The 22,453-nt window shown below is 44.1% G+C and overlaps 1 protein-coding gene across 2 annotated transcripts in view; it reads left to right on the top strand.

Annotated features, from left to right (window-relative positions):
* Window positions 1-22,453, top strand: part of LOC143323846 (SPRY domain-containing SOCS box protein 4-like) — a 38,191-nt gene that overhangs the window by 5,900 nt on the left and 9,838 nt on the right. The window contains exons 1-2 of one of the 2 annotated variants that reach the window (XM_076735961.1): window positions 11,812-12,048; window positions 18,393-19,282. In XM_076735961.1, the coding sequence (XP_076592076.1) occupies window positions 18,574-19,282 (709 nt within the window). In that variant the 5' untranslated portion in view covers window positions 11,812-12,048; window positions 18,393-18,573. Of the gene's footprint in view, window positions 1-11,811; window positions 12,049-18,392; window positions 19,283-22,453 lie in introns of those variants that run through there. The other variant, XM_076735960.1, reaches the window with a different exon arrangement.

The following is a 22,453-nucleotide window of genomic DNA, read 5'->3' as shown; positions in this document are numbered from 1 at the left end:
TTGGTTCTCTAAGCACTCTAAGTGGAGTTGCATGAACCAACACAGAAAAGTTGGATGATGGACAGATTGAGTCAGGTGGCATATAAGGGGACTAGAGATGTCAATGGTTAGCCATTAATCAGCTAACCACAAAGAACATTTTTGACTGGTTATGCTTGTTGCTCTATAGGTTAATTTGCATACACACACAGTGTGATGCGCTGTCGTCTGGTCTGGTAGAATGCGAGGGATTGGAAGAGCTGTTTCGGTACCTTGAGCCTAAGTATGTTATACTGTCTAGACCTGCTGTGGCTAAATGCATTGAAAAACACTTTAAGGAGATGAAGGATGAGCTAAATGTCAAGATCGCCAGGCCAACCAAATCAGAGTTGGTGGTTAGTGTTTGAACAGTGAAAGATGAACCAAGAAGGTTGTGGTGAGTTTTATTTTGTGTCTGCTGAGTTTGAATGAACTGTGTTTTAAGATGATAAAATCTCTGTTTCTGTGAATGGAGTCTGGTGGCTTTGGTGAGGGCGATATCGCGGCTGTTTCTGCTTAAGCAAAACAGATCTTACTCTTTAACAAAAAGGTCTGTCTCAGTAGGGATTCTTTCCATAATGTTGTCAGACACTAAGAGTAACAATCGGAGCCTGTCAGTGGTGAAAACAAACACTTTAATTTGTCGTGCTTCGACACTGCACAAACGCACAGAAGGATTACATAGCAGCCTGTTTCGCGGCTGCCTGCTGCAGCGCTCTCGCTCAATCCTGGACCAGTTTCAAAAACTGTTGTCCCCATTAATCACTAAGACACAAGCACGTGGGAAATCAGTCCATAAAGGCAGATAATATTTGACTAGATTGTCTCCCACTTACACATGAAATTGAAATCTTCCAGTATATGACCAAGCTCAGCTCAAAATTAACCAGTTAATGGCTGTGGAGCTGTTGAAGGCAAAGTGAACTGAAACTGACTTCCCTAACGTGGACGCTGTGACTGAGGTGGTGGGTAGAATACAGGAGTAGCTGGGGGAAGAGGAGGTTTGCTAGTGGGAAGTAGCTATGGATGGCTCGAGTGATTGCCTTAATGAAGTCTCACACACATTTGGTGTAGAAAGTCTCTTGTAACTGATGCCCTATCCCAAGCTCTTACACGCAGAGATGAGACAAGATTATGGTTGTGGCGATTAAGCATACATAACTGTAAAACCTTATAGAAACCTATAGAAATAAAAAAAATCAACATCTCGAACAAGTTGAGTTTAACTTAAATTATTTGACTCATTTAACATTGTGTGGAACTTATATTGAAGAACAATAACAAAAACAACCCTCTCCATGGACTTCTTGATGTCAGGCTCTGATGCCTGAAAATACTTTCACTCCAGTCACATAATCAAAACGCACCTGAAAGCCTGCACTGCTGGCAGTATGTAGGTTGCACATCATGAGGTGGTTCAGTTAAAGTTCAGTTCAATTAAATGGACGTTTGGAATGGAAGTTTCAGTCATTTGGTGTGTGAAGTAGTGCCTTTTTACCGAGACATTATTTCTGTCCCACTTTGTCCAGCTCATGTCTATTTTTGGGGCTAACCTTTTATAAGCTGTGAGGTTCTTCCTTGCTCTGTTTATACATGCACAGCTGTACGTAGAGAATCAGACGTCACAGTTGCATAAAAGCCGACAGCTGATCTTTGTACTCGGCCGTGTGTAAAAGAAAAGCTTCAATCTGACCTGGAAGCAGGAAGTTTCCTCTGATGTTCTAAACCAGACATTTCCCCCCTAACTCGCACCACAGCCTCTTCCTACCAGCCGCCTTTTTCCTCCTCCCACACTATGCCTTCTCCTCGTGCTCTTTGTCCCTATCGTTTTTCCTGCCATAACAATCTGCCATGCAAAACAGTGTGCCCGAACCACCGGGTCATCGTGAGGGCAGAATCCACACACACACAAGCACTGTGAGTCATCTCACCTCAGGTGACCTCACGTGCAGCGGTGTGTGTGCATGTTGGTGCGGAAATGCCGTCATACACGGCTGCTTTCTGTCAGTGTGCAGAAACAAATGGAGCGTAGCAGGAGCACAGTAACACACATACATGCTGAAGCAGAGGCTTCTAATAGAGACTGTTTTCATAAGCCTGCAAGTGCAGTGCTTTACTTTGTGATGTAGTGCAGCTAGTTTTTATCAGCTTGTTTTTCCTCAGGTGTAGGTATGTGTTCATGTTTTTGACCACAAATCTGTAAAAGACTAGGAATAGTGCCCCCCCTTTAAATATATATATATGTGTGTGTGTGTGTGTGTGTGTGTGTGTGTGTGTGTATATATATATACCTGTTTTGTTTCAGAAAGTTAGACACTAAAGTTAGACACTTCGTCTGATGTGACTTGAACATGCTAATGCACGCACACATACCCCCACCTCTAGGCTCAAGCATCTAATGAACCTCGCCGCTGTTTAGTCACAGTACACTGACATGAATAATTGACTTGTCCTATGCGTCTCATAGATGTGCTCTACTCGGAATCCTGTTGCTCCGCTGACGTTCACCAGCTTTGTTGCCTCCTGGCTCCTCCTTAGAGATGTCAGGATGTTTTTGTCACAGCAGCGGGTTCCATGTGAAGAATCCCTGTAATCTTCCCCGTTTAACCTTATGTAGGTCATGTATTGTGTTAAAAGGGTGCACGCAAACTGAAACATGCTACAAAAGTAGCACGTGTGATTTCTGTTGAGGTTAGAACAAACCAATATGTCTTTGAGTGTTTCTGGAGCATTGGGAAAGGAAGAGGTTAGATCAAAGCAGACACTTGTGGCACATTAGCCATTGATTTTAGTGGGTAATTTAGCCAGTAAAGTGACATTATGCTTTTGATCTGCTAACAAGATCCATGTCATGAAAACCAGCCTATGTTCTATGTGCGGAGTGTGTCAAGTCATTTTGTTGTGGCCAGACATAGTTTGAACATGCAGTTAATTGACTGATTTAATGGAAGAAATATGTCAAGGAATATGACAGTTTCTGTGCCTCCTGGTAAAGGTAAATCCAGGGCTCCATGCTGTCAACATGTACATTTTTTGGACTGTTTTTGAAGCCGTGGCTGGAATTTGTAATCAGGTGTACTGCTTGCAAATTTTTTTTTTATAACTTGTCATCGTATAGCTCTTACCAGGAAGGAGAGAGAGTGTGTGTTTGAGAATGGGAAGCCAGTGTTATCGATGCTGTGAACCATGCTCCATTTTGGGTCAAAACAAGCGGCGTAAACGTGTCGGTGTCAAAAAAGCCTAGTTTAGAATTTTCTTTACTTTCCCCAAAGAACAAAGGACGAAAGACAGGAAGGAAGAGATCTCTGGTTTCAGACCTTCTGCAGACAGGCCAGCCAGCACGTGTACATCTATGACGAACACTGCATCACAGCTTAGTTCATGATGCAGCCTGTTTGCCAACTGTGGCTGCAGATCGAAGCAAATCAGAAGCGTTTTGGGGACATGTAACTCAAGTTGTTACTGTGGGAAAAAAAGCGGCATACCATAAAATACCTGCTTTTAGAATGGTTTCTGACTGTCCACTCAAACGTCTGCCTGGAGCAGAGAGTATTATGACGTCAATAATTCATAGAATTCAAGCTGACCTACCTTTTATAACAATGAACCATGTAAAGAACATAAAGTAACATAGGAAGTGGACCTCAGAATGGAGACAGCAGTTCTGTTTCGCTATGGTGGATCACAGCAACGTCTCCTATTTCTTTATTCTTTTCTATAAAGTGACGACAGTCGTTGAACGGCAAGAACAGCTTCATGCTGTCAGCTGTGTTGGCTGGCTGTAGATATTTACCTCAACAGTGATCTAAATGATCCATTGTCGATCTTGTCTCTGTGCTTGGTTTGTAAGTATCTGGTGATTTATTTATGGTTTCTTCAGCATTCAGTTGCATTCAGCGTTACAAGGACGGGGCGATGAAGCACCCGAGGGCTCTTAACACAGTTTTTCATCTTCACACCACATTGACACTCTGCACGCATCTTTATTGTATATTTAATAGTCACTCTGACGGCTGCTGTTCAGCCTGGGCCCATGTACAACTCTGACTGAGACAACAGAGGCGATCGGTTGCTCGGAAATGTCTTTGGATTGAATCACATGGGGTCGCAAGTAGAAAAGGTAAATGAGGCAGAAACCATTGAGAGCTGGAGTCTCCTAGGGGCCTCGTACTGATAAATGGTTCGCTCCCTCCTCCCTCTAACCATCATTAAAAATGTCAAATCATGAAAAGCTGCAGTTCTCCATAATCCCAGCCAAACTTTGAAGGGAGGCATCTTCAGTCACCTCAGATGGCCTCTTCTTTCCTCACGCAGAGCGTGTTAAATCTCAGGTGTTTGTGAACTCATATGGAGTTACACCTCAGTTACCACGCGATCAGTAGACCATTAACTGTTCCAAGGACTTGCTGAAGCAGCCTTTAGTGCTTATGCCTCAAAACTTTGGCACATACTACCACTGCATGTCCCATAATCAGGTTCTGTGAGTGACTTTAAACACTCCGGTTGATTCTGGCCTCGTCTTTTTACCAGACAGGTTTGCTAATTGTATTTCCGTTACTGCTCTGTTTGATTTTGACTGCTCTTGTTTCATTGGCTGTATCCTTTTATGTTTTCAGCCATGGCTCTTGATCTTTTACTACTTAATTATTTATGCATTTGATTTTACTTTCTGACTACTATTTTAAGGATTTTGCATGTTTTACTGCTTTGTGTACCTCTCCGTGCTTTTATGTTGTTCCCTTCATTTTTTGTGAAGCCCTTTGAACTGCATTCTGTGGTTGTCTTCAGCTTCTTTGTCCTCTACTTCATCGTCTTCTTCAGCATCATCTCATCTCATGGGTGGAAACACCGCTGTACTTTGTTTTCACCAATATAATGAGGACTGCTTCCTCAGCGGTAATCTGTTTGCTGAGGAATTTTTCTCCATCGTTTCGATCACCTTGACTTTTGTTTCTGCACCAGCTCACTGACTGTAACTGGTGCTGTATGCGAGCTGAGTGGGAGGAAACAGGTGGTGAGGAGTGAGGGGCATTGGAGAGACGGCTACTATGAAAGCCATGTAAGCCATCCTGCTGTCTCATCAGACCACACACTATCAGGGCCTGGATCTGTTAGTTGGATGAGTGCATGTGTGCCTGCATGTGTTTACTTGTTTTTCTCCAGGGCTGATCATTTGGAAGAGATGCACCCTGCTGCCTCCGTACTGCAGCAGAGGATCATTTGTGAGGCCATTACACCTGCAACTTAGCTCAAAAGCGAACCCTAACCCTCGCATTATGGACAAATGTCAAATAAGTGATGGCAAAATTAGTTCCTCTTCTTTTGTTCTTTTTGTTTTTTTGCTAATTCATCTCCTGTTTATTTACTTTTCATTAGTAAATGAGGTGATACACTTTTTTAGCAGGTAAAGTTTCCTATTGAACTCGGTGCCTTAGGGGGCCTTGATCTCCTAAGAGCAGAGCTGGTGCTTGATGTTCTGAGGTTCATTTAATCAGTGTGAGAAACCACATGGCCTCAAAAATAACAGATTAATTTCACAACTTTTGTGCCATCCAAACCCATCCTGTGCCAATCCAGCACTCCTTTCGTTGCCAAACATTCCCTCCATTGCTCATTTGAATGCATAATTATCAAGATAACACCCCTTGCTGAATTGTGTGTTTGTGTGTAAAAAGGAGTGAAAGGAGGGAATGGAGACTGGCAGTTCATATTAATCAGTGATGATGTCTCATTCACTGCATTTACATGCACACAGGAAACCAGGTTACTGGGAGAGGTCTGTGTTAGCTGGGTTTCTATTAGTCACAGGACCTGATAAGAGACCTTTCTTCTCATTTGCATGTTTTAGAAATGGTGTTACTGTCAAAGGCGAAGAATGATTTGATTTCTTGAGTACATAAACTCTCTGATTGCTGCTGATCTCTTCAAGTGGCTCAAGTTTTGTCGGGGAAGACTATTAAGACTCAGCAGACAGAATTGCTACTCCACTTAAGGAAAAGCAGCCAGCATTTTGAGTGCTTTACTTAACAGATGGAGTTTTGGAAGAGTGAAGTAGTGCTTTTGACCACGGGGAGTTGGTAATGTGTCCTCCCCTGTCTGTCACACGGATCGCTGGGCTGCATTGATTCACATTAACTTCCTTAACTTGAAGCCCATACGCCCAACAAGAGGTACTAACACAGCTTTTCCACTTAAATCTGTGCATGTGTGTTTGTGCACCCACAGAGTTGTTGCAGCATTATTTCCCTGAACTGATCACCAACTTAAAACGCCAGTGACAGGAGGGGACACCACCCCCTGTCTTTTTAATATTGGAAGAGGAGTGGTCCTGATATTAAACGTTAAGATTGCACAAGCTCATGATTATTCAAGAGAGCAGGGGTCTCTCTTCTGTTCTTTTATTCTTCCTTCATTATCTCTCTTTGTCACCGTCATCTAATTTTGAATTGCTTTATCTTGGCCTGATTTTGAACTGTACCCAAGACAACACAGATTTTCTCAGGAGTGGCAGTTCTGTATTGGCTCTTAATGTATATATAATGTAAAACATTATGGCAGACCTCTAATTGGGCTGTTGAGTATTCAGTGTTTGAGCTCATTAAGATGCTCTGCAAGCTATTGTTTCGAACACTAGCACCACCTCTTTCTTGGTTGCTGTAAATGGAGCAGAATGTAATGACCCATGAGGCAAACATGTATGCTATTTGGTTAAAGAAAAAAAAAAAAACTCCTTTCAATCATAGTAGAACCCCTCCATCAATTGGCAGACATCTTCTCACGTCTCTCAGCATCAACCTAATCAAACTTTTGCATCTTTTCTCAGCAGTATATAACCAGCGCTTGATAGTGTGAACTGTGCCCTGTCAACTTTTCTCAAGACGAACAACTCTGCTCATCCACCTTCATTATATGCTGCAGCACAGCCTTCATTGTACTATTAGCTGCTCAAACCCCCAGAGCTGCTCAAAGCATGCATTGTGTTAGATGATGTTGTTGGTGATGGAAGGATGACTTTTGATCATTCAGCAAAGACTGAATACATAGTAGCCGCAGCAAGTGTGTGATACGCCTTTGTTTGAAAATGACAAAGTACCCATCACACTGGTGGCTGCAAGTGGGTGATTGTTAGTGATGTGAAGACAGAGCAACTCATTTCAATGATCTTCCTCACGTTCTGTAACCCAGTTGGCGAAACCTGATCACACTGGTTTGGGCTTACCTGTAGGCACAGGGAAACGGATCCAAGGCAGCTGCTAAATATTTCAGCAGGTCCTAAGCCAGAAGCTGCTGCTATGTACTACAGGCTTAGAGAGAATTGGCTAAGGTTTCAGCCTACGTCACTAACCGAACTGCTGCAGCACACTTCACAATTATCCATGTCTTTGTAGTGATGCAAGGATTAAAGCTGCTAAAAGTAAATATAGCTTGTTCATTAAAGCTGACACCAGGATGATAAAGGTGCTGTGTTTATAGGCTACACCATATATAATGCAAACACCTCCGAAGCACCATAGGTCAACACAATTTTATTTGTATGGCACATTTCATGCACAGGTAAACTCAATGTGCTAGAAACAAATGAGATGGAAAACACATAAACGCTCTACATACATAAAATTGCCTTTCTGCCACCCATACAACACAATTAACAATAAATCCATGTTGCTAAGGTTGCTGTGGCAGTCAGTGAAGTATGTAGTACAGCAGTAAAAGTACAAGAGGAATCCCTCAGCCACAAACTGTACACTGGAGCCAGATGAGCTTTTCACAACCCGGACTGAAAATCCAGAAGAGCAGCCTCACAACATTCAGCCTAACACATAAACAAATGGACCGTTTGTTTGTGCTCAGTGCTGAGGGACTGACAGTGTGTTTGACAGGCGACACTGACCACTGCAAAGCAAAAGAGAGCTTTCAGTAGCCTGTTGTAAACCAGCAGAAAGCTCAGACTTAGTAGAAGTAGAGATTAACATTTGAGCAGGAACATTAAAGAAAACACTGTTTCAGTCTGACAGATTGATTTTAAAACTGGTTAAGCTTGAAGTGAAGCTAAACCTTAAATGAGTGTGACCATATTATAGTGGAGAGAGAGAGAATTTCCCATGATAACTTGTGTCAGTTATTTAAACCTCCTTTTATGAATCAGATTTTCCCCCAAATTAGCATGAATTACTGAAATAAGCTGAGTCAAACTGATAATCCTATGTAAACACCCCTCTAGACAGTCACGTGTTGACATCAGATGTTCTCTGAGAAGTCAGCGGAGTGAATCACTGAGTGTGTTACACCATACAGGTGTTTCTATTGTTACTACTAAAATCTTTTGGTTTCAGAAGCTCCAGCCAACACGACCATGCTGCAACAACAGGTCTTGTATCTGCACGCTTACTTTATGTGAACATGGCAGCCATACAAGTGGAATTTCCCTATCAGGATGCAATCAGTTAATACTGATACTGATACTACCCCGACAGTCTCCTTATTATCCACACAAAAAGTCTGGAGGACAAAGATCAGCTTGTTGCTGCAGTAAAAGGTTTTGAATTGTACTTCCTGTTAGTTTTGAATTTCTTTTCAAGCGGCTGGTGCATGATTACTTATCTTAAAAACAAATAATGATTCAGTAAATGAATATCCATGTGTTTGTGACATTTTGGTTTACAGAGTTAGGAATGCAGGGTTTGATGTTGCCGCACACATAAAAGAGTGATCACCATCTTTTCCACACAGTGAGGCATACAGCTTCTTAATTAAACTCCTGCATACTCAGTATCTGCAGATATTCATATTCACCATCACAATATTGTTTAGCCTGAACTGTCCCAATGGATACTCGGCAGTTTTGCCTGAAAAATAATTGAAACGGTTTATTGATTACTTGTTTATCAATGAATCTCCTCAACAGTGTCCCTCTTAGTTTAGTTCAAATCTCCCTGTGACTGTTTTTCTTACACCCAGCACTGCCTTTTCTGCAGGCACTGTTGTTCACTGTTCGAGCTGTGAAATGAGCAATCTCTCTTCCTACGTGGCAATCATATTCTCATTAATAATCTTTTTTCTCACACTTAATCGCCTACACATAGTTTAGATTACTGTTTGGAAGCACAATCCTATCGTCAAACAGAGCTCCATCTGTACTGCTGACCTGCTCAGCCCTGCTTGGGGTCAGCAGTGGCTGCAGCGTCTCCTCACGTGCTCTGTACTAAACACAGAGAGATAAGTCAGCGAGGGAACACAAGGCTAACACACGGACAGGCAGACGCCTACCTGCACATTAAACTGCTGAATTGCATACTCCTGTTTGTCACTGAACTGTGGGAGGAAGCCCGAGTCGTCTGAGAAACTCATTGGTTCTATTGTTTTTCCTCTACTGGCCATTTTGGGATTGCGAGATGCAACAATTAGTTAACTTACTGCTCACACTTTGCCATGAAAAGATTTCTGTCTTTTCTCCAACACTTGGGAGACATTGCCATGGAGGCAGGGTTACGCTTTATGTCTCTGCTGTTTGGATTGTGGTCCTGTATGTGTGGACACAGGAAAGAACTGGTTTCTCAGAGGGGGTTAGCTTTGGCTCCCGCTTCCAACACGTGGTTGCCAACAGATTCTTCTCCTGGGTAAACTGAGACATGGAGACGGCAAACAGCTACTCTTCGTCGGGTATTGGGTGTGTCTTTGTCTGAGGAGCAGGAAGTCATCTGGACAAATGGGTCTATTATTGACCGGCCCACCACCTTGGTGGACTAGACTCTTCGATCTGCACATTGTCCACTTCATGGGAGCTTAAAGGAGAATAATCGTAATGCAGCTTACAAGTTTAATGCTGTTTTGTTTCCATCAGAGTTAAACAGCGCTGTGTCGTATGTTCTTAAACATCCACTCTTTCTTCTCTTTATTGTCTTCATCACCCTATTGCTGGTTTCTTGCCAATTTTCTCTATCAATTGCCCTCTTAGTTCTTAGTGTTGCAGCCAATGAGACAACTAAAGTGTTTGTTTCTGTCTTCTCATAATGATTTGAGCCCCCAAATGACCGTGCAAGCTCACAGACTCAGGGTTATTGAGTGTAGTTGTGGCTCACTCTCTTTAATCCCTACTTGAGGTCATTCAGCTTCTTGTGGCACTCCTATCAATACACCACACCATGTCAAAACAAGGTAGTCCTGCAGCAAGCAGCCGTCAGCGTGGGCGGATCTGTTGTCGAATCTGTTATCAACGTGGTGAGTGTGCGTTTCTTTTGTATAGTGAAAGCTCCAGCGTGGCTGCCTTGCTTGAGTTAATTAGAGTGAACTTGTCTTAATGCTCGTGGAATTGAGCATAAAAAACCTCGTTCAGCGGAACAGTGCGAGCACAGAGAGCAATGCTGTTGTGCGTTTGCTGGTGGGGAGGAGTAACAAGTAAGAGGAGGCTTTCTTGTCTCCCAGGGGAGAAAGATTAGAGGGCGAGAAGCATGAATACATAGGTAGAGAGCGGGGGATGGTGTCAGAGTGGAGAGAGACTGCTGGGGTGGAGTACCCTGTCAGAGCTGAGCTTATCGCACATACATCTCCATATCAAAAAGCCACATGGAATTCTTCAGCTGCGCCAAGCTTATTGGCTTGACATCTAACCAAAACATATTTTGAAAGTCACAAAACACAATTCAGCTGGACTCATGGGATATGTCCGGATGATTTTAGGTGACATGGCCTGTCCTCTGGTTCCATCCTCAGGCCACTTGTAGTTGTGATAAGGCCATGTTTGGACAGACTGACAACAACCCAGCCAGCCTGCTTTCAATGAGACCACTGTTTCTGCAAAAATGCCAGAACAGGATCAGGAAACGGCAGTGTTTGTGTCTCTCAGTGTTTAATCCATCCAACAAGTTAGTCTTTTGATGAAAATCACAGTCTTGCGGGGTCACCAGCTTGGCTATAGTGTTTGTCTTGTTTAAAATCTGCTTGTTGTTGTTTAAAAGGACAAATAACAGACTGAAACAAATAAACACGTTTTTATCACACGTGTGGTTTAAATTAAATTAAAGAAATGCACAGTTGCAAATGGATAGAAAATGTGTGAACTGCACAAACTACATTCAGTGTTATACAGTGTGACTCCTGTGATAGTCATAGGTTGAGGGAGTACACTTAACAGCGATGTGAAAATAAAATGGAGATGCAGATCCATACGAGACAGGATGAACTGAAGGAAAAGTGTATCAGCTGCAGGCAGGGTTTCAACATAAGTTAGATTTCATCAATGTACCGAGTAAAAGCCAGAAAGGGTCAGTTTCTGGAGGAAAACAGGAAAAATGAATGTAAAAATCATGATGTGTCACATAGAGTCTGCTTGTTGTCACAGTAAACATTTCCACAGTCACTTGGGAAGAAGTCCAAGGGCTGAAAGAACTCGAGAGATCGAAAGGAGAAATGACTGATTGAGAAAGTCCAGCCAACACTACCGGTAATTTACAAATAATGCTTGAATAACAAAAGACAGACGTCGAAAGGGTGTTGCCTTCTCCGCCGCTCTTCCCGCACTGACCCTGTGTCCTCTGTGCAGTTCAGCGTAGCAAAGTGGAAATGAGCTGTTAATCTGCAAATGTGGGAGAACAGAGCGTGTGTTTGTCCACGTCTCTTTCTGGAGGTGCCCAGGCGGTGCATCTGTGAGAGTGGGTGGTTTTGTACTTCTTGGGAAAGACTTTGAGCGTGCTCCACACTAAGCCCTCCCTCCCTCTCCGTCGTTCCGTCTCTTCCCGCCTCCCTCCCAGCAGCTGTTTTCCTGTCTTAGCTGGGAACTGGAGCCAAGCTGTTTTTCCCCCCATCCTCGCGTCACAAGCAGGAACTCAGCTCACCGACTTGCCGACATACACAGACGCGCACTCTTTTTGTCTGCCTCTGCCCTGTCCCACACTCGTCTTGCTGTTGCACTGACCTCGTTTTGGACTCGAGACTTGAGGAGCAAGTATTCCCACTCCTCTCGTTGGGTGCTGTGATTGTGTGTTCGCAGCGCTGTGTGAGAGCCGCCTGACTGTTCGGGGAAATGCTTTCATGGTAAGACGTCTCTTCTCGTCACACAGGCCTTTCTGTCTCTTGACCTCTTGTTTGGGCTCCTTTCAGTCCGGGACGTTTTCTTTGGTGTCCTGTGTCTCTATTGGTGAGACTGTCGCTGAGCTTATCCCTTGATGACAGTTTCCAAAAGTTTGTTTTTCTAACTGTGTGCTGCCGCATTCTCAGGATGTTCTTATGTCCCAGAAAAATCTTGGAATGAATGAAATAAAACATCAAAAGCTGTTTCAGTTAAATTCTGTGTGTGTTTAAAAAGTTCAGGCTTTTGGTGGAGCTGTTGAGAGGTCCTCATGTTCACAATTGAAGACTTCCTGGACTGTGTTCCAGTGCTGCCGCAGTAGCACAGCTCAGTCCTGACTCATGATTACGCGTGTCATTACCTGGAAGGCTGAGCTGAGTAGATACAAGTCTGATTTGGGTGGTTAGATAAAATCTTTGAAGCACGGTCACAGGGCTGCAGCTGCAGCTGTTTCAGTTTTGCACATTAAAACCTGCTCGTTAAAAAAGTTTTTGTTCCTTATTGCTGCCTGAGAGGCTGTAATATGCTACAGTGACTTCATCCCCCTCCTTAAATATTAAATCAAGTCAAATTACTACGTTATATTACACCCGCACTGCTCTCGTGTTTTGAAAATGTGGCCAAACAACAACAACAACAAAAAACTTTGGCCTGAATTTCTGTCATTGTCAGAGTTTGAAGCTGGCAGTCTTTGTTGGCCAAAGCTGTAAATCAGCTGCCAGCAGACTTTCCCCACAATTGGACCACAAGTATGGATTCACGACCAAAGATCTGGGACAGCCCAAAATCACTCAGTGTGGACGTGTTCAAGTCCACAAGAACTAATGCAGAAGAAGGCTGGCTGGTGAATGCTGTGCGTCTCCTCACAGTGCCTTATCTTCTGTTAAAAGTTGTGCTTAAACACACTGAAAGTGTTGGACATGTCTTGATATATGCTCAGAACGTGAATTGGCAAGGTGCAACTGACACTGTAGTTTTTGTTTTGCTTTGCTTTGCACCAACATGTTGTCAGCTTGTGGTTTTTTTGGTTTTTTTTTGCTTGTAGAAGAAAAAAGAGGGTACATACAGAATCCTGAGAACAAGCATTAAGTAACTTTGCATGTCTTCGTGTCAGAGTTCGACCACCAGTAATGTTTTATGCTGGATTATAATCTGGGTTTCTTCAGCTGCTCTTTCCCTCACCACCGTTTTCTTCCCAACAATCCCCAAAACCTTATTTATTATCCTTTCCTCAACCTTTCCAGCTATTTCTATCCACTTTTCACTTCTCATCAGCTATGTCGGTGTTTCCTTTATGACAATGAATGACTCAGGAAATCTCCCATAATCCACTGAGAGGGAGTGTGAAGCTTACACTTCTTTCACTTTGCATCTTCCCATTTATTCCCACCATGTCAGCTTGCCATTGACCGAGTGAGGGGTGGTGTACATACATACATACGTGCTCATAAACATCTCGTCATTGCCCACAGCGGGTGTTCCACTGCCGGTGTGCTGATAAGAGCGTGCGTGCATCTGAGTGGGTGATACTTCAAAGTCCCTGCATCACCAGTCTGCATTTGAGTGCCCTAAAGCCGTGTGTGTGTGTGTGTGTGTGTGTGTGTGTGTGTGTGTTTGGGTGGGGGTTGCTTGTGTTAAGACAGGCTGTGCGTGTTTGATATGCTAACAATGGTTGTCATGCTGCCAGCGGCCTTCTTCATGTCACTGCCTCACAAGTTTGCGCCATGGATTCCAGTCTCGTTGCATCTTAAACAGTCTCAGCTCCTCATTGCGTCCCGTCTCTCCTACGCCCAGAGCAGAATCAAATGGCGGGGCTGATATGTAGATGTGCTTTTTAATGAAGTAGAGGAGATGAAGCAGAGATTGTTCTTGGTCTGTTTCCGCTGTATTTGGTGCTGGGTAATCCTTTCCGCTGAATTCGACTCCCTTGCTTTTCGCCTCCCATCAGGGTTCCCTCCATCACTCGTCACTCACCTGCCCGATCAGGGTTTCTCTCATCTCTCCCCCCGTTCATGCTCCTCCTTTAATTCTCCTTGCCTGTCGTCTCTTTCGCTGACACTTATCAGCTCTTAACTTCTCCACAGCCAAATTTGATTCTTTCGTTTCGCCAACCTTTTTAATATTAAACCAGCTTCCCTGAGGGGTGACTGTTCGTATTAAGTTTGTTGAAAGCCTGCTGCTTCGTAGCACACTGAGGCTGTCCAAAGTGACATCTTTAACCACATCATGACCTTGACTTCTCACCCCCACCCCTCGCCATCTTCTCAGTTCCCATTTAAAATGAACAGTGTCTGGTTTCTGTGTTGTGGCTGCCGGTGTGCACGCACAGTTGGTAGTTCAATGTGAATTCTCCCACATGCAGCGGCTATTTGTTTCGTGGGTATTGTTTTTGTTTTCATAGTGAGACCATCACTAGTGTGAGCGCCATCACTGGTGTTTCACGGCAGCGGTAAGGCTTGCCAATTATTTTCAGGAAACAATCAAACGACTGTAGGGTGTCCACAGCAGTTTATTGCAGGAAATTGCTTCTTCCCCCTGAGCGGAAGACCTCTATTACAGTAAGAAATAATACTCTACGTTAACTGTCAATTAATAGGCTCAATATACTTGGTGACACAGGTCATATACGCTGAATATGTGAAGATGTTGCCAGCTGTATTGATCCACAGAGCACGAGCGCTGTCGGGATTTGCCAAACTCATGGCAACAGATGAAGGAGCTGGAATGGCTCACGCACTGTAAGGTCATCTTGTAGTTATTAACCAGCATGTCACATTACCGGGAGAGAAAAGCCTCCCTTTTTCTTGCTATCATGTTTTTGTTTTGTTTTGTGTTTTTCCTTGTCTGCTGATGATGTACAGGAAGGGCTCCATCAGCTGTGTGTGTGTGTGTGTGTGTGTGTGTGTGTGTGTGTGTGTGTGTGTGTGTGTGTGTGTGTGTGAACGGCTCTCTGCACAGGAGGAGGCAGACAGCGCTGCCGGTCAAGCACTGGGGTGAAGTTGATTTGAAGCTTGATGTTCACCAGCTGGAAGTTCCTTTTTGTTGTCAGCAGCTCCATGTTGATGGCACCACGTAGGCCCAAATGGTTTTCATGCAGAGGCTGACAGGACCACTTCTCTGCCTCTCCATCTTGCTCTCTTGCTCTCTCCCTTGGCTGGAATCTCCAGTTGCTGACACAGCCAGGATCCAGCAGAATCTAGATATCTTTCTTTTTTTGATTATGAGCTGGATGCTGTTTTAGAAGCTGGCTTTGGTCACATTTGTTTTCCTTTGTTAAGCCAAATTATTTCTGTTGAACTGCGGCTGTTCCATTTCAACCCTGCTGAATAGTAGGATTGGGCAATATGTTTGTTTCCAATTATTCCACTAATAAGAAACCGTTGATGGCAGCAGTGCGCCTTCGTGGCATCTAACGTGATGTTTGTGATATTGGGAAATAGTGTCAGAGTGAGACCTCTTGGTTCCTCTGTGCTAAAGAGCAGCTAGCCTGGGTCTGACAATCATCCACTGTGACAGCTTCAGGACATTTCTCTCCTTTTGCCCGTCGGTCTGAAAGCAACACCATGCTTCCTGTCAGAAACACTTCGGCCTCTGCTCCAGCTTATCATCCAGCCAGTCACCAGCATTATTAGATCTCGGTGCAAGCACGCCACATGCTCATTGGCTCGCTGACGAGACTGATGAGATTTACTTCTTAGGTATCAGAATTTGCTTGATACTCGATAGTATTACAGCAATTTGGTTGAAGCGTTGGAGTTAGATGTGAAAATATCTTCGACATGCTGTCCACACAGTCTACACACTGCCCCTGTGCCTCTTTGTGCCACTGGCTTTGCTTCCTGAACGGGAGTCTGTCATTGAGCAACAGCTCTCACTTGTTCTTAAGAGACAGACCTTTAAATTGCCAAAATTAGCAAAAAAAAAAAAAAAGTAATAATAATACTAATAAGGCAAGTCACTCAACCACTTGCTGACAGCCAGTCTATTCGCCTAATCCCCCAACCCTACAGGATAGACGGAAGAGTGTGGAACATCTGATTTCCTCAGTGTTACCCACCATCACCACTATGATGAGCCTAATACGCGTAGCTTAAAAGCTCATGTGTAATAATGTAATAATAGACTTGGACTCAGCTTAAAGTACTTTGCATAGAAGTATGTGTGTGTGTGTCTCTCTCTGCTCCTCCTCATCCAATGAATCAGCTCCCTCTGGGGCCTGTATTTACTGCATATTTTGTACACCTTCACAAATGTCAACTGAGTGGTCAGTAGCCACTGTGACTACTCTGTCCATGACCACATTATGTGTGTGTGTGTGTGTGGGGGGGGGGGGGGATAAATAATCCTCACATTTGTCACGACTTCATGCGTCATGTCTGGTGGAAGAAATTAATTAATATGGAAATGCAGCTTATCACTTGTCATGGGTTGTGGTCATGAGATAGTGTTCTGCAAATGACTTGTCGACTGCCAGAAAGTGTGTTTGTCAGTCTCGCCGTTTAAGCACGCTGTTGTTGGTTCAATTTTTTTTTCCCTAATCGCACGTCTCCTGTCATGTCCACAGTCCGTAAGCTTTGTTATATTTAAGCAGTTTGCCTGCTCTTTGTGATCCGAATCCTTCTACTTTGACATTTTAAACAAGTGTAAAATACACATATGTTGTTTCAATCCCTGCGTGCGTGCGTGCGTGCGTGCGTGCATGCATGCGTGTGTTCATCTCACTGAAGACTCCCATGGAGGGTCAGTACCAGTTACAGCTCTGTACTTTTCCTGGAAGAATCATGTGGAGTCCTTTCCTGAGAAACTATGGGGGAGAAAAACATGTGAGGGATTGCATATAGGAAAAGGTGACAGACAGAGGACAAGAAGTAACGCCAGTCCAGCACATTTGGAACGACTTCTCTCAACTTGAAATGAAAAAGTGATATACAGCGAAGCTCTGCGTGTGTTTGGAAGTAGCTTATGGCTTTCTATTTGCTTGCTCAGCAGGTGCATGTTGCATTTTCTTATAGAGACTTATAAAATATGAATTGCATGGCGTTTGTTTGCTCGGTGAAGAAGGGATTGGCTGGGGAGTGCACACTGCATGACTGTATTCAGAGGAATTCAGCACCAAGTTTCAGCGAATCCTCTCTTTGTCTCTTTGTATTTCATTGTCAGAGGGTTTGTTTCACCTAAAGGGCACTAAGCCCGAAAGGCTTTTGTTCAGTATGCCTTGCCTTAGTGCATAAATGGTTGAGTGGGTGCGTGTGTGTGTCAGAGAGGCGATAGTTGGTATCCATCTTGAAAAAAACACAGGCCTTATGGGGTGGTCTATGAAGGAGACTACATGTAAGTGAGAGCTGTGGTTGGTATTAGTAGGTCTCATCTTCTCAGCTTGTTGGCTGTTAGTGTTCAGTGTAAATGGCAGTCAGAGCCAGCTCACATGTCCATTGGATGCTTTTCACATAACTGTCAATGTGTAGAGGGATGAAGAGCACATGCACTGGCACACAGAGAAACTCAAGTGTGTGTTTTTCTACATGCTAGACTGACAACTGAAGACAGGAAATGGTTTCCGACAGCAACACCAGAAGTGAAGAGAAGTTCATCCTTCATTTCTCCTCTCCTGTCATTTCCCCTTCACTCCACAGCTCTGGCTGGAAGCCAGTGTTGGTGATGCCATATTTTGGCTCGTCTGTGTGTTTGATGCACATACATATGAAACAAGTCTTGTGTTTTAGAAGCCGAATAGGGCTGTAGCTACCAGTTATTTTCAGTTTTAATTGAAAGTGTTTTTCCAAGTATAATTGCTTAGTCTAGAAAACACCAGAGAACAGTAAAAAAGATACCCATCAGTTTCCGCGAGTCCCTGGTGATGTCATCAAGAATCCAGTGATGTGCAGTTTCACTAAATGCTGGTTATAGGTTTGGTACAAACAGTTTGCACACACTGGCATGGTATGAACATTTCTTTGTAATAAAATGATGAAAACATCTAATCCTCACATTTTCAAGGCTGGAATCACCAATTTTGGATTTTTTTTCAAACGATGAATCATTGCAGTTCTGAAGCGTGAAGCGCCAAGTGCAGTCCCCTTTTAACTGAGCGTATAATATTCCTGGCCTGACACTGTGAGTTTCTAGTTACATTTGGATCAAAAGATTTTATTTAAGAAATATCCTTTGTGGTCTGCATCATCTTGAAACTGGCATCAGACATTTACCCTGGAGTAATATTGTGCTGAGTCACTGTGTCCTGTCTGCTTAGTCATTACTGACAGTTTAACAGTGGACATTAGATGCATAATGTTTTCATTGTGTGTTTCAGGAGTGTGGTTCCCCCTGGCTGAAGACAGTGTGTGTGTGCCCAACAGCACCCTTCCACTCAGGACCCACTGTGTTACCATTGCGCCCATGAGGTAGCGTCAGGATCTACCCCCCCTCATTACCACCCTTGGTCCATCCATTTCCCTCCCCTCTGTCCCTTCCTCCCTTGGACCCACCCAGCCATGGGCCAGAAGATCTCTGGCAGTATCAAATCAGTGGATGTACGCGGGGAACCCTCATATCGTCCGGTACGTCGCGAACTGCGGGGCCCGGATTTCTGTCGGCCCCCCCGGCTGGACTTACTGCTGGACATGCCATCGGCCAGCTCTGAGGTCCAGCTTCGCCACGCCTGGAACCCGGATGACCGATCACTCAATGTCTTTGTCAAAGAGGACGACAAGCTGACGTTTCATCGACATCCAGTGGCACAGAGCACAGACTGTATCCGCGGGAAGGTGGGCTACACCAGGGGCCTCCATGTTTGGAGGATCCACTGGCCGGCCAGACAGAGAGGCACGCACGCGGTCGTCGGCGTGGCCACCGCCGAAGCATCTTTACACTCAGTGGGCTACACGGCCTTGGTGGGCTCAGACTCTGAGTCGTGGGGCTGGGACCTGGGTCGGAACAGACTCTACCACGATGGAAAGAACCGGCCCGCTTCCACGTTGGCGCCCACGTACCCCTGTTTCCTGGAGCCAGACGAGTCATTTGTGCTCCCAGACTCTCTGACAATAATACTAGACATGGACGAAGGAACGCTGAGCTTCATGGTGGACGGACAGTACCTGGGAGTAGCTTTCAGAGGGCTGAAAGGCAAGAGACTGTATCCCATCGTCAGTGCTGTGTGGGGGCACTGTGAAGTATCTATTCGCTACGTCAATGGACTAGATCGTAAGTTGCACAACAGTGACACACACACACACACACACAAACACGCAGTTTCACTCAATTTGTGAGAAATGACGCGGTCACACACGATTGACTAAAAAATTCATCTGACAGCCTTTCATTTCATCACTTTCACCAGTTAAAATGACAAACGCCGACAGTAGCAGGTCATATCAGCTGCTGCTAATTGTTGTTAGTAAATTCTTGGATGGCAGCTCAAAATAAAATGTGGCTGTTGTCAGGTGTGTGTGCTTCCTTCAAACTAGTGTCTGCATTCAGCCGGAGAGTGTTTATGAGGCAGAAGAAGCATCACTCTGGAGCACTGTACAACCACGTTTCTGTAGCTGTATCTAGTCGTAGTTGGTGTTTGGATCAAGTAATTTGTGGAAAATAAGGTGTGTGGAATTTATTTCAATGTGTCAGATACATATTAAATCAACATTGAGACATCTGACATCCCCGCTTGTCATATTACTTTAAAATATGTCTTCAACACCTGCTGTTCCTTCCTGCTGTTTGTTTGCTGGCAGTGTTCAGTATTGGAGCCGCGCGATTTGTCAAAACTTGTTAGATGGCAGCATTTGGAGAAACCAGCTGATGGTCTCGAATGTCTTCCTAAACCAAGACATCTGCTCCACAGAATTCTTTGCTTCCATGCGTGTTTGGTGTCAAAGCTGGTGAGTGTCAGTGCCGAATTCAGTTTGATTTGTAGTAAAGTTGCACACACACGTTAGACTTTTGTATGTAACTGTAATAACTTGTATTTCTTGAAATGTCAATGACTCATATCCCTCTTCTTGATCGCCTTCCAATTATGAAGACTGGTACCTGTTTCGACACCATTGTTTGCATTCGCGTCCCTGCGGAAACGTGGTCGGTAGGTAATTTTTCTCAGCGCAGAGATGTTTTGTTTATGTATGAAACTCCGGAAAGGCTTATATTTAGACCCGCTCGTCAAGGCTGTAAAGGCACAGTGTACAGTTTGTGCCGTAACGACTTGGGAATCTGGTGACAAAACCCAGGGTAGGACCAGAGAGCTGAGAGGGAGGATGAGTACAGGAAACCCGATTCTAGGAACGACGCGTGTTCAGTCATCAGTCATGGGTTATGGACAGTTATGTGTGTCTCTCGTCGTACGACAAAGTGCAGTTATTTAGAAGATGGACTGAATGAACGGAGTCTAAATCAGCCAAGTCATTTTGACAGTTAAACTGCTAACTGCCTCTGGGAAAAGTCAGTCATGCAGTCTTTAGAGTGACTGAAATGGTCTTTCCTGTTTAATGTATGTGACATCTAGGGGATATCCTCAACAGCACTGCAGTGGCTAATACTTTACACCCAGATGTGAGACTTCAGAAATGTACAGGGTTTGAAATCTTGACTTGTAGATGAATTTTTCTTCAGAGTAAAGCGGATGGATGTGCAGTGTACATTTCTGTCTGTTCTGATCTATAAAAAGCCCGTAATGAGAAGGACTGCTGCTTTGTTTACCAATAGGAAGTGGCTTAAACAGGCTCCCTGTGTTCTATTTCAAGTCTGTTTCCCTCAGTCACTTTTCACTGAAGTCTTTTTTTCACACACTCTGAGAGCAAAACAAGGAAACTTTATTCAGCCCTCAGGTGTAAGAGGAATATCTGTCTGGCCACTGTGCCGAAGACAGTGCGTTTGAGTGTGTGTTCCAGTTTGTCTTTCTCCATGTTTATTCCTGCCCCGCTGCTCTTTTCTGTTAAATGTCATCGTTCCAACTAGGAGAGTAATCTATCGAGTCTGCCCCTCAGCTTGTGTAATAGCCCTCAGTCCTCCCTTCAGCTCTGGCCTGCATGTTGCACAAAGACCCAAAATGGGTTGGAGGCGTTGCCGACAGTGAGGCACGGACACCATGTCCATGGCTGCGAGCCATGTGTGTGTATGTGTGCTGGCAGACAGCAGCCAGTAGAGGAGGAATTCTGGAGGATGTCCCAGTGTGCCTCTGAGCTCACCGTCTGGCCGTGCATAGTGAGAAACGTCGGGTTAGGTGTGTGTGTGGATGTGTTAAGCTGCTTAAATGCACATGACATGAAGTAGCCCATAATCATGCCTCATGAAATGCAGTATTTGGAAGCTCATCGCTGCCTGTAGTTTATATTCTCACTGTTTTGGTTGTAGTGCAAAATCTGGCTAAAGTGAAAATATGATGTTGAAGCACCAAAATATTTAGGTGCATCTGCAATGAATAGATATGGAAGTGTCCCAACATCCTCTCTGAGTTGCATTATGGGTGATATAGGTGGCAGGTTTTGACGGGCAGAAAGAATGTGTGGGAAAAAGATGTCATCACTGGTTGTGTTGCATTGATTTTTTTATTGATAATAGCTCATAGTTGTACAGTTGTAGCCTTTCCACCCAGGGGATGTCAGAAATAGAACCGGGTGCTTCTTGTGAAAATGGTTACAAATAACAAAATCAAGCAGGTTTTTGGCTTGCAGTGTATTGGTATGAAAGTGCATGCATAGTCTGCCAGTCTGTGTTTTGCCACACTAATGAAGCTCAGAGATGGCAAAACAGCTTTCCAGTGGAAACGGCTAATGGTGCTAAATTATGAACTCACATCAATCACTTATTTTTGTTTGTTTCTTTCCAGTGTGCTTCATTGTAGACTTCAAAAATGATAGCAACACGTTAATCAACATGATATTCTCTGTATTCATACGTTCATATCTGCCAAGTACAACATCCTTCGCAGTGTGGATGCTTGCTTGTGTTCTGACAGAATGCACATGAGAGATCAGTGTGTGATAAGCGGCATAAGGCACATCTCCATGTTGTAACTCAGAGAATTGAAGCATCAATATGTATGCTTGGAGATGGCAGTGCTCCCCTATTCCCAGACCTTGCTTTTGTGCATCCTCTTATAGCGATTCAAATAGGATTCACTCTTTGTTCGCTTTCTGGGTTCTTGCTCTTTCACATGTCTTGTAGTCTATTCACGTTCCTTTTTTCCCCTCCTTCCTGCCTCCTGCTTACGCTTTTATTCTTCATCTCTCTCTCCCTGGGAAGCGGGAAGAGATAAGTATCCTTAGAGTTTTCTCTCCTGTCTGTATTGTCCCTTAATGCCCTGCATTAATGCAGTTTTCTCATCCTTGCAACATTTCAGTCAACACTTCACTTCATGTCTCAGTAGGGTTCACTTGAAAG

This window comes from Chaetodon auriga, chromosome 7 (assembly GCF_051107435.1).
Source record: "Chaetodon auriga isolate fChaAug3 chromosome 7, fChaAug3.hap1, whole genome shotgun sequence".
Lineage (NCBI taxonomy): Eukaryota > Metazoa > Chordata > Actinopteri > Chaetodontiformes > Chaetodontidae > Chaetodon > Chaetodon auriga.
This window is presented reverse-complemented; position numbering and strand designations above follow the sequence as displayed.